This window comes from Dermacentor silvarum, chromosome 11 (assembly GCF_013339745.2).
Source record: "Dermacentor silvarum isolate Dsil-2018 chromosome 11, BIME_Dsil_1.4, whole genome shotgun sequence".
In the NCBI taxonomy this organism is placed as follows: Eukaryota; Metazoa; Arthropoda; class Arachnida; order Ixodida; family Ixodidae; genus Dermacentor; species Dermacentor silvarum.
This window is the reverse complement of record NC_051164.1, coordinates 19239124-19252269: the sequence shown is the minus strand read 5'-3', so window position 1 is coordinate 19252269 and position 13146 is coordinate 19239124. Positions and strand designations below refer to the sequence as shown.

Below are 13146 nucleotides of genomic sequence, written 5' to 3'. Positions count from 1 at the left end.
GCTTGCGATGCAACTAACAAATTTTCTCAATGAAACTGCAGTATGAAGTGCGGCTTTGCAACAACATTTTTCACATTTCTATACAGTGAGCACATCCTTATGAGCAAAAAGAAATTACCGTAAAATGCCGAGTAAGCACCTACTGAATATTTCGAGATAAACATGAAAAAATAGGAGGTAGCTGCCAGTTTCATTCAGGTGGGAAAACTGAGAAGGAGCATGTGATTGGGGATGGACCCTTGCTCAGTCCAACTGCAGAAACAAAAATGGCAGCAGTTTCTTGCCCTCAGCAAATAGTTGTCAATGTTGATTAATAAAATTTAGGAAGTACATTTACACTAGTACGCACATTTATTCTTCCTCCCTAAAGGTTTTTTTCAGCTTGCCTAGAATATGAAAGTGGGCACTGATATGTTCCTCACTGATTTTTTAATTTGCTTCAAAACTAGGTGGCTGACCATTACTGTGAAATTTATTTATTTATTTATTTATTTGTTCGTTCATTCATTCATTCATTTACAGAATACTGCAGGCCTTGATAGGCCCAAGAAGAGGACCAATTCAACAAAGATGGCAAAACAAACCTGTATTATGAACATTGGCAATGGGAATGTCAATGACAATGGGACATATAGCCAAGGTTCCACATAACACTATTAACATGGGCACATGCTCAGTATTTTACAGTATGTAATTAGCCCCCCACCTGCGAGCATTCATCAATGACGGCCACTTGGAAGTGGCCATCGGGCAGGTTTCTCAGTGGCCCATCATCTGAGGCCGTGGTCAGCGTTGACAGCACAACATCGGCGTTGGCGAGGATTCGGCCAATGGCCCTGCGCTCACGGTCCTTGAGCTCTTTGCGCAGTTCAGCTATCTTGCCGCGTGTCTGATAGCCCTTGTCCTTGGCCTTGCTCTTGGCAGACGAGGACTGAAGAAAGGTCACAAGTAGGAAAGGATCTCTTAGGAAACAAATAAATTGAGACTACAGCACGCGCACGATAAGACAAACTCTGTTGAGCTAAATTCTCTGATAAGCAGAAAAGTTTTGGAGAACTTTGTTAAGTTTTCAATGCAACCAGTGCACTTCTTCTGGCCTAAACATCTGATGAGAGTAAACAGACTTTGCAGGTAGCAAATCCGCACTCTTCTTTAGTCTACTGCAATGAGACTGACTAGACTGAGGATGGCCGCTTAGCAGACGTTCCTCGCACTTTTTTTCTTCGCTTACATTAGGTGCCAACCACAATGTCAGTTGAATTACAAATGTTTTAAAGGCGTTCCTAGACCCAAGCTTAAAGGAACATATTTGCGTAGCTTTAGAAAGCACACCATGCATTTTTTGTGTGTAAAAGGATTGACACGAAAGTTTGATGTGAAGGTGACAGGAAGTACGAAAGTTAAAAAATTCAATTCTGGGGTTTTACGTGCCAAAACCACGATACAATTATGAGTCACACTGTAGTGAGGACTCTGGATTAATTTTGACCACCTGGGGGCTCTTTGACGTGCACCCAATGCACGGTAGACGGGCGTTTTTGCATTTAGCCCCCATCGAAATGCGGTCAGGCGAAATGCGGTTGCCACGACCAGGATTTGATCCTGCGTCCTCGGGCTTAGCAGCGCAATGCCAAAGCTGCCACACCACCACAGCAAAAGTTTAAAAGTTGGGACACACTTATAAGATATTTTACTTTGGTACTAAAGTCATCCTGCAATGCCACACCAGGTGTCACTGACATGTCATTGACATGATAGAGAGCAGAGATTGGAGGGGTTATTACCCCCCCCCCCAAAAGTAAAAACTACTGCACTGCGCTTGCATGTGGCAGCTGCAGCAATCACAGTAACAACTTACAATGCCCGAACTATCGCTTTCCAATAATCTTTCTTTCCGTGCACAATAACAGAGTGATTACAACACGCGACTTTTGATAAATCATTCACTGCAGAATGTGCAATATCACATCTGACGTGCGCCCTATAGCAAATGAGAAAAAAAAAAAGGAGGCAGGGCTCATGCCGTAGATGTGATGCAGTTGTCAGTGCATGCCTCTAGCCAAATCTATTGCTTTTAAACACACAAGCCAGCTGAACTAAGAAATAGCTGAGGCATAGGCACATACACACACAAAGAAAAATTAAGAATAACATATGTATCAGCCAACTGTCTGAGGTTTTTCAAATTGGAATATTTAATTACTCACCTCAACAGTGACCCTTTTATGCTACTCACTCAAAATTGGCAGCAGGACATTTGTGTTGCGCACATGCAATTCTGTTTGTTTCTTGCAGTCTTTGGCTTCATCTACACGCATTTTCTTTTTTTCTTTTCCCCTGATTTAAATTCAGTTGAGAGCCAGCCTCCATGTTAACTTCTTCTGTGCCTCTGTCCTCATGCTCCACTTGCACTGTCAAAAATTTGCAATAAACCAATTGTTGCAATGGAATACAATGATGACGACCATAAGCCTAGGCTAGTCGTGGAACACAGCTTTAAATTCATACTGCAGACCATGCCTGCCATTTCTGCGCCTGCCAAGCACTGTTTAGCGCTGTCTTGAGTGCTTTGTATGGTCAACGTCCTGCGTGTGTCTCTGAATTCATGTTTTGTGGAACCAACCCGCATGTTGTCTAACGTAGCCCAAGGTGTGATTGTGAATTCCTGTGTGCCTGATGACCAAGTACACCGACAAGCCTTGAGGCGTGCTTTGAAGCTGTGTATGTTGCGTTTCATTTGTGTGTTGGCTGATGTCGTCGAGAATGCCCAACTCTGCCAATCCCGTGATTCTGCTATTAGGGCAATAGTTGGGGAGACCAAGTGCTATCTTGATCAATTGATAGAGGAGTAGTTTCCAGTTTGCTTTTTTACGTCTTCGTAATTCCTATGTCCGATGTAATTTGAACAGCCAGTGACCAATGCTGACAGGGTGTGCATGGAAAATAACTCAACAACAAAGGCATGCACAAGCAGGAGAATTCGAGACAGCAAGACTCTAGGAAACAGAATGACAATGGTATGATTTACAGAGCAAATGGGTTTAGCAAATTGTCTACGTAGTTAAGAATTAATGAACTAAATAATAATTGAAAGTTGAGGCCTCATTGGCCCAGGGAAGAGGGCGGAAGAAAAATAGGTGCAGTGTAAAACAATTTAGGCACATTTAACAAATGGCAAATCAAACCTCAACACCACACATATATAATGCAATGAAACTATCATGACTGAATAAGCTCTATGAATTCAACGCTAGTTAAAAATTGTGGGGTCTCACACATGCTCTTGGGACAAAGGAACTACAACACAGTAGTGCAAACAATCAAAAGGGCATTTATTGCACCTTTCATACACTAATGCACACTAGCCGAATTACAACCAATAGAACATTCACACGGGCGCGCGACAAGTCAAGGAAGTCCGACTCACCGTGACCCGATAGCGAGCGAATACGTTCACCCCATGCTATGACACCATCGCCTAGTCGTTCACGTGTACAGTCACGCGAACGGCGGCGCGCTCGAACGATCCGTGTTCGTCCATACCGGTGTCCTGCTCTTAGCCTGGCGCGACGGTCGCGCGAAGCGGGCCGGCGCACGCGCGAAGCGTCCGTGCGTGTTGGCCGCCGATCCCAAGCCAAAGAGGCAGCGCCGTTGACCTTTTTCTCCCAAGTCACCCCGCCGTTCGGTGGCGTTAGCATCGCGACCCTCGCGCCATCTCTCGCAATGCGCCGCAACCACCACGACCGCCGTCGGCACTTAGCTACGCGGTGAAGCCGGGTTAGAGGAGACGCGTGAGAGTCGCGCATCCCCACAAAATTTAAGGGAAAGATTGTTGCATTCTGTTATTGTCCGACGAAGAAAGAATACCTAGATACATCAGTTATTGTGGCGTATGGGGGTAACAGAGTGTGCATGGCGGTGCCTCACGATTCGCATTTTTAACAGCTTTAAATAAGTGGCAGCTCATTATTATTAGTGATCAGAGAAACTTGAGTCGCTGAATTACGCGCCACCTTTGTAAATTCTGAATTACATATGTTTTCGTAATAGCTGTTGGTGAATCAGTGGTTCTGTATTTAGGAAAAAATGAAATGGGAAGTTTTACACTCGACCATTTCCAATGCACCTATGATGAAATTAATAAGTCGAAGTGGGCAGGTCACATAGTGCATCGAGACGAGTATAACAGAATCAGTGCCAAGGGAAGGGATACGCAGTCGAGGACGGCAAATATTCAGCTTGCATAATGAGGCTGGTAATGAATTGACAGGCGTGGGAAGCTGGCAGAAGAGAGAGAGGTCGCTGGCCGGAGCCTTCATACTGCAGCAGACATAAATTTGGCTAACAATGGTACCTGAACAAGCTGGCATCATCTAGCGTTGTTAGTGCAACAGACAATTAAGCGTAGGATCTCTCTGTGGCCAAAACCATCGTTTTAATATCTTTTCTGCATGCACAGGTGTTTCCTGGTCGTAAACATCTCATGACGGGAGGTTCCTGAAATGCACTCCAGCTGTGCTGCTATCAGGGAACACAATGACAGTCTCGTTACAGCATTACTACTGCAGAGCAACGCAATGTTAAAGGATGGCACACAATGAGCACGGTTGAAGCTTCGAATTAATGAAGTTTTAAGAAACCTGCAAATTACTTGCCACATTGATAACTCTTACTAAATTAGGAATCTGCTTTAGGATATGGCTACTGGCATGGGAGTAGTAATTTGCTGTACATTCTTGTTTTAGTGTGGGGTTTAGAACGTGAAAAAGGACAGATGAGAGACAATAAACATAGCCTGGTAGATTAGTCATTCAAGACCTTCCCATTATAAACCACCCATCAAAACAAGAATGCACCGCAAGCCCAACCTGCCCCAAAAGTTCTTTTGGAGTAGTTATTTGTTTATTCTGTGAAAATGTTTGTAAAAAGGTTCATCAAACTAAATAATCTAAATGGATCTAAACTTCCACCTAAATAATCTGTCACCATCTTTTTGCTGGGTGTTGCAGGTCTCAAGTTTTCCTCTTTCTTTGAATTTCTGTAAGGCGCAAGCTCCAGTAAAAAATCAATCAGTGCAAGACTTTGTTGTTAACCTGTCCTTTGCTACGCTACAAAGTAACATGTCTAACCATGGTGTTTCACCAATTAGCCCCTGTTGCAGCATTATTACAATGTAGACTCACACTAAATGAACATAGCGTGGTAGACTGTTCTTTCAAAACTTCACTTCTAGAGAAGCACGGCTTATTATTAGCCGAAAATATGAAGGCCGACTCTCCCCTACTTGCTTTGTGTCCAAAATGCAGAGCCTCTAACATCAATCATCATCATCAGCCTATTTTTATGTCCACTGGGCCTCCCCCTGTGATCTCGAATTGCCCTGCCTTGCGCTAGCTGATTCCAATTTCCACTTGCAAATTTCCTAATTCCATCACCCCACCTAGTTTTTTGCCGTCCTCGACTGCGCTTCACTTCTCTTGGCACCGATTCTGTAACTCTAATGGTCCATCGGTGATCTACCCTACGCATTACATGGCCTGCCCAGCTCAATTTTCTTCTCTTAATGTCAACTAGAATACTGGCTCTCCCTATTTGCTCATGTCTCTAACATCAATATGATATCACAAATTGTAAAGTATTTTTTGTATATAGAATTGGCACACCTTGGGCAAGTTGAAATGAATGAATGAATGCACTGCATCCTTGTCATTATTTCTCTACACACTCCGCCTCCTTCACACTTCGTTACAATGAATTTTTTGCATAGCTGGGCTTTCTTGCACAAAGACCAAAGAGTAAGAAAAGAACAAGTTTAATTTGGCTTATGCTTACTTTGTTATGCATCTTGCTCATTTTTCTTTTGATAAACCATTAACCAGCAGCGAGCAGACGCAGCCAATATACCTATGGCATCATGGGGGGTGCTAGTGCAGAAATTTCAGGGTGGTGTCAGCACCAGTCATTTTGTTTTTGCGCCCTTTCTGCCCTGCCAAGCCTGCACTCACAGTAGGACAGGCCTTACTACAGTTCCAGGAGTGCAGTACAATCTAGTGTAGCTCAGTATTCCTATTTATAGAGACACAAAATAGAAATGCTAGACCAGTTTAGAGACTGTCCCAATGTATTCTTTGAAAACTCAATTATAGTCAATTTCATGATAACTTAATTATTAGAAGAGAAAATGAAGGTCATAGTTCCTTTTTTTTGATTTCGCACCGAAACCTCAATGCTGGTACATCAGTCTGACGTCACCGATTTCAAAGCATTTTTTCCGTATTTTGGCCTCGTTTGCGCAGTAAAAGTTCCCAAAACTTGCCATGTTCAGTCTTTTGCCTCTATAGAACTCAACATAGTTCATTTTTACTGATAAACAATTAAATGGGCATTAGCAGGCAGCGTAAAAATGCATGACGTCAAGACAAGCTGGGCAGGAACTTCAAGGCAGCGTCAGCCACCTGTCTTTTCTTGTTACACCTCTTTTGGCCTAATAAGCATCTGTTGTTGCAGTAAGAGTGGTGTGTTTGGAATTGTAGAAGGATTATTTACTGATACAGGTAAAATCATTTCTCTCTTTATTGAACCTTCAAGTCTTGCACAACTATCACTAAAGAGGCACAGAAGAAACACAAGTGCATTCCAAACTAAAAGTTACAATTCAATGCTTCTTACGTCCTAGTCTATTTCCCTACTTCATTTGCATGTTAAAACATCTAGCCTCCTTGCCCCAGGGAAAAAGAAGGAAAGGATTAGAGATTTTTCTGGTGCACATTACAATACGTTGAACACTCTGTGATTGCAAAAGCAGGAAGAACACAATCACAACTGATGGCCTTTGACACGCTAAAGCCGCAACTTGGCACTGCTGTAGTCAGCGCTTAATTTTGATTTGGCATCACTATGCCCATCAAAATGAGGGCCATCATAGCCGAGAATGCCAGCCACGACCTGATGGTATGCAACAGCGTAAACACAGAGTCACCACTGTAGGCGAAGCAAAATACAAGCAAGAAGCACTGGACAGGAGCATGCATTATTGTTCCATGCTATGAAACGATTGAATTGGTTGAGCAAGAGATGTTAATGGAACCAACGTTTTGACAAGGGGGCTGGTTTCTGTCGTGGCAATTGATGAAAGCGAGTCCCGATGTCGAAACGCTGGCTTCAGCTACATTCATTGTTCAACCAGGTGATAACTTCAAGCCTCCACATTCCATTAATTTCTGTTTAGTTTGGATTTCTAGCCAGAAGTTATATGTGTATCAATGAAACAAACAAGCAGCAGTCGCAGAGGCACTGTTAGGACAGAAGCAATTAACAGAGTATTCAAAGAATGAAACAGAAAGAACTTTTGACAAAATAAGGCCACAGGAAAGCCTTCACATACATGTTACTATGGGACTGACATTACACGCCAAGCAACTGACTTTGTGAAAGTAATACTGCTCAGTAGAGAAACGTGACAGTATTAAAAAAAAGCTTTCACAGTTTTCACACTAGGCAAAAGTGCACCATTTTCATGATTGCAAGCAGAAGTGTAAATGCAAGCTCTTGGCTGCACTGAAGTCGTACCATTAGGTCATCTATCTCCTTGCGGATGTCGCCGATGATGCCGAAGTCGTCCGACCTGGCCAAGATGGCATCGAGGGAGTGCCGAGCGATGCCGGGCAGCAGGCGCGCCGGGTGGCCGAGGCGCACAACCTTCAGTGAGGTGGCCGACAGCCTTTCCACCAAGTTGTCGACGGCAACATTCGACGGAGCACAGACTAAAACCTGGAAGGCCAATTTTTACGGCACATCTCCAGTTCATCCACCTAACACTGTACACGTCAATTTTGCAGCATCACCCAAGGACTCCAGCCTAAGGCAGCCCTTACGCTTTTGTCCCCTGGGCTTCCCATTCCAAAACCTTAAAGAGCCTACTAGGCACCTGTTGTTGCAGTAAGAGTGGTGTTATTGAATTTAGTGTTCCTCCCTAAGGAGGAACACTAAATCATTTTAGATTAGTAAAGTATTTTTGAAAAGCATACTGGATATTGAATTGCACAGCATTTTGACAAGACACACATGCAAGACACACATGCTAGACCAACACACCCAGTCGTCAACCTTAGCAAGATTCTTTAAAAACTATCTGATATCCCTGACACGTGAGCAAACTAAGATTCTCCAAAGTAATCCCCTTTCTTTTACACTGAAGGACCTCTTACCGAAAAAGCTTCTGCAGCAGACATATAATACAGTGCAATCTCCTTCATATGTTTTCAGTAAGCGACGCAGAAAAGCACACGGCACTGCTTGTTTAGACTGAAACTCACAGAATGTTTAAAAAAGTTGTATATCTGATGAAATCTCGTCACTGCTAAGTATATAACGTGATTTTTGCAACCACTAAAGTTATTTATAAGACACCACCATATTTCATCATGCTTGGTGTTGCTGAAGCGATGCGTGCAAGGTTACCCCTTCAGGCCCACAAATAAATTTGGATATCTGCCCGTCCGAAAAGAGCCTTCCCCAAAAATAAGATACCCCTTTGTCATGTGTCAACTCGCGTGGATGCTTTTCCGGTACATGTCCCCAATTTCAAAGGCCCTTGGAGTGCCCGTAGGTCAGGGGTATCAGTTAATTTTGAGGTAACAGCTTATTAGAGGAGAATGTGGAACTCAAAGTTTAATTTTTTTAACTTTGCACCAAAACCCCAGTGCAGGTACGTCTGTGTAACGGCACAAATTTTAAACTATTTGTTTCGTATTTGAACCATTGTGGGTCAGTAAAAGTTCTATAAACTTGCTAAGCAGGACCTGTGGCTCCTTTAGAGTACAAAGTGGCCCATGTTTAACGATCGAAAATTAACAAAGCCCGATCAGACGACATCAAAATCGATGAGCTGGTGCGAGAACATCAGGCCGAAGTCTCCAGCCGTCTTTCATACATAATTTCATACATAATTTCACAATAAGACTAGTTCTTTTGGTATTGTAAAAAAGAAATTTTAACCTGGGGTTTAAGTGCCAAAACTGTGATTTGATTATGAGGCATACTTAGTGACGAACTATGGATTAATTTTAACCTCCTCGGGCATGCACTTAAATCTAAGTACATGAGCGTTCTCGTATTTCACCCTCATTGAAGTGCGGCTGCCACGGACGGGGATCCTGCCCCTGACCCCGTGCTTAGCTTTTTGGTATTGTAGAAAGGTAATTTAGTAACACAGCTAACATTATTTTTTTCGTCAGTGTCCCTTTAACATCGCATGAGCTGTTCAAAGTATTTTGCTCTAGCATCTACACTGGACATTCACCACCAGGAATGGCAAAGCGTCTCACCTATGGGCAAATTTACATGCAGTTAAAAAGCTTTACACGAGCAACGGTAAGTTGCCTCAAAGTAAGGTGTGAAATGAAAAAATAAAAGGTTTCACTGAACGGTAATTCAAATGTAGAAACTTAATGTATGGAAGCTTACTGTCATGAACAGGGAGCTTCTTAACAAAAGGCATGATTGCCCACAGGTAAGACGCTTCGTGCAAGCGCTGTGGCTCTGCCCTGAAACAAAAACTACACAAGGCAAGGTTCTAAGAGCAGACAACCTGCAGACAACCTCAGGCAGACTAGTCAAACTAAAAGTTTAAGAGTTACACACATCTACATGTGAATGATATTTTAAATGTCACTGCTACAACTTAAGGTGACAAGGGTCTGCATTCGTTTATTGACATGTCCAAAAGGAAAGAAAGAAAAACCCTCTGATACAATCAACCCACGTCAAGCAAACTTTTTGTGCATGAACAACTTAATTTAAGCTGCCAAGAAACTACTCCCGTCAACTGCCGAGACTGCAAACGTTTGTGTGTACAGTGCAGACCACTTATAACATAACCGCTTTTAGTGCGGGACCGGTTATAGCGTGTTTTTTTTTTTTTACCACCGATATATCTCCCATAGAACTCAATGTATAGGTGACCGTTTATTGCGTAGGCGCACGAAGCAGGATACCGGTTATAGCACGGTTCTTTTAAGCGCGCGACCATGAAATCGGTGCACGGCCCGCACAGCTGCACGGTTGCCGTGCGCGCAAACGCGGAGGAGTGGGAGCGCGGGCGCGCGCATGGAGACCAGCGGCGAAAAGCGAAACAAAAAGTCGCAGTTTCCCCCAAAAGGCGAAGCAAATTTACTAGTAGAGTATACGGAGTAGGGATAGTAGTTTATAGTGATAGTGATAGTAGGTGGGAGACTTTGGAGGAAGGAGGGTGTGTGTTCATCCCTATAGCAGTGTCTAGAATGAACTAGATAGCAGCGCCCAAGCAGGGTGCGCGGAGTGCGGGGGAGAACGATGGGGTGCTCCTTTTTTTTTTTTTTTTTTTTTTTTTTTTTTTTTTTTTTTTTTTTTTTTTTTTTTTTTTAAGGAGTGGGAGCGTGGGCGTGCGCGTGGAGACCAGTCTCCAGACGAAAATAACAATGTTCTTCCACTGATGCCGCACTTGTTAAGGGAACTTGGTTTCTGTCCTGTGTCGCGATTGTGTTGCATGTGTGTGTGGGTGAAATATGTAATAAATTGTGTTTGAAAGGTGGGTTGCCAGTTTGGCATAAGCAAAAGCCGAAAAAAGCACGCTTTGGTTATAACGCGGTACCGCTTATAGCGCGGATTTTTACAACTCCCGCGTCTTACGTTATAAGCGATCTACACTGTACACAACTTCTTAGACCTACCAACAAAATTACTGGAGGCGCCTTTGGATAACTGAAATCTTTGTTTTTCCCATTTTAAAATGAATAAACTTAACAAGGGTCCAATGTGAAGACAGCCCTATCTTCCCTCTCCCTGTAGCATACACGTCCATACATCGGCCACACGCCGTATCTTGGAGGTAATCAGTGGCAAGTGCGAAGGTTGAGCCGAGACAGTTGATGCCTTGATGAACATTGTGTTCCCGCGTGTATAGTACTGGCAGTCACGTAATCTCACGCTTCCCAGACACCGTGCCTCACGTTGTGACAGTGAAGTGTCTTCGCTTTTATTCACAGCACCCCCGTTTCTCAAGTCACGCACAACAAACTTATTCTTAAACTTCAATTTATCCTCGGCAAGGGACAAATTCTTGACTGGATCACCAACTTTCTCACAGACAGATACCAATACGTAGAACTTAATCATGTTAAATCCTTAGTCGTACTGGTACCTCAGGTGTACCGCAGGGTAGTGTCTTGGCGCCGGTATTGTTCTTACTCTTTGTGAACAATCTGCCTACATACGTTAATGTTGGATGCAGGTTGTTTGCGGCCGAATGCATTCTGTACAAAGAAATCAATACTCATGATGACCACTTCACCTTAAATACCGCGTTAGAAGCAGTTTCAATGTGGTGCAGAGATTGGCAAATGCATATCAATGAAAGAAAGTCCGCACTGTCATCCTTAACTAGAAAAAAAACATTCATCCAACTTTAATTATACCATTAATTCAACCACCTTGTCTAAAGTTAAGGAGCATAAATACCTAGGCGTCATATTGTCACAAGACCTACAATGGGATTCTCATATTCAATACATCACATCATCTGCACTAAAAAGACTGCTTTTTCTAAAAAGACGATTGCAGCTAGCACCACCCGACACAATGTTACTGGCCTACAATACACTTATCAGACCCATCCTGGAATACGCAAACACTGCTTGGTTTCCCGTACACAAAAAAACTAACCAACAAGCTCGAAGGAGTTCAAAGAAAAGCGCTTAGGGTCATCTTTAACAAATTTAACCGAACAGATTCGCCTACAGAACTACTTAAGAAGGCCGGATTACTAACCATAAAAAACCGGGCGAAATTGGCACGCTTAAAGGTAATGTACCAACTGTTACACAACCACCTAAATATAGACAAGTGTCGTTATATTAAGCAATCCAAAGCAAGAACTATCCGCCAGAAACACTTTCACACACTTGCTTCTTTCATATTCCACACAGATGCCCTCAAATTCTCGTTTTTTCCCCTGGCGATCAGAGAATGGAATAACCTGACCCCCTCCATTACCAGTAGCACATCCTTAGCCCATTTCTCTGAACTAATCGAAAGCGACTTGCTAGCCTCACAATTTTAGAACCGTTTCATATTGTTGCCTTTGTTCTCATTTAACTCAAGTGCCAATGTCATTTTATCTGTACAATTTACCTTTGTAGAATTTGTGGTATAACTTGCTTCTGTAGATTGGACGACGTCTAGTTGTACCATGTTTGTATGTTGTTGTTTTTTTTGCCTTGTACTAAATCCCTGTCTCCTTTTGCCCTCCTGTTATAATCCCTATTGGGATTGACAGTATGTATAAATAATAATAAATAATGATGTCCATGTTAGGACTCTGGACATGTTAGTTTCTCTAACCTTGGACCCTTGCTTGGAACACTGGAGCACAACCTCAACCAGGGTCGTCGTCTTTCCCGTCCCCGGTGGACCGTGGATGATTGCCAGCTCCTTCTGCCTCAGGGAGAAGGCCACCGCCTCCTTCTGTGATTCGTCCAGGGCCATGTTGAAAAACTCTTCTCATCGAGAAAATATAAATGGGAGGGTAGGAAAGGAGGACCAGAGAGGAACATTATTATTGCACTGTCAAAATCAGACCCAGCTGCATGCCTCAATTGTAAACCATAATCTTTTTCACCAATTGTACGCAATGCAGCGAAGGCTAGGGCTTGTGTCAGCCAATCAGTGATGAAAGCCAGCTGTGTGCTACGAGGAGGGAGTTAGGGTCGCCTATTGCACGCCACTCATCTTTACGTGAATCTTCCATTCAGCTGACGTCACGTGGACGCCAATCAGACGCAGACAATGGAGAAGCCCTTCTGGATCGCTATTTCGAATGGCTGACGTGAGAAGTGGCGTTCGCAGCACTGTACAAGCTTGGCGAGACAGAGCAAGCTTGGCATAGCACTGTCGACCGACGACTATCCTACACTATGAGAAGTCTTTTCATGTGAAAAACAAGCCATACACCGAATGCTGCATAAACGGACATTAAAGAGAAACATCGTAAGTGAAATTGTAAGGCCTTATCTTGTCTCTTACATTTCTGTTACTGCAAAATAGCCACCCTAACCATGCGAGTAGCCATGGTAAGGCCAACAACGAGGGGGGGGGGGGGAGATGGTTGGC

General features: G+C 43.3%; 1 protein-coding gene across 1 annotated transcript in view; it reads right to left on the bottom strand.

The window, feature by feature from the left end:
• The window catches only part of LOC119433735 (DNA-binding protein SMUBP-2), a 64472-nt gene that overhangs the window by 36730 nt on the left and 14596 nt on the right, over positions 1-13146 (bottom strand). The window contains exons 6-8 of the mRNA XM_037700994.2: positions 12379-12533; positions 7570-7770; positions 707-931 (exon numbers count right to left, since the gene is read on the bottom strand). Of these exons, the coding sequence (XP_037556922.1) occupies positions 707-931; positions 7570-7770; positions 12379-12533 (581 nt within the window). The remainder of the gene's footprint in view (positions 1-706; positions 932-7569; positions 7771-12378; positions 12534-13146) is intronic.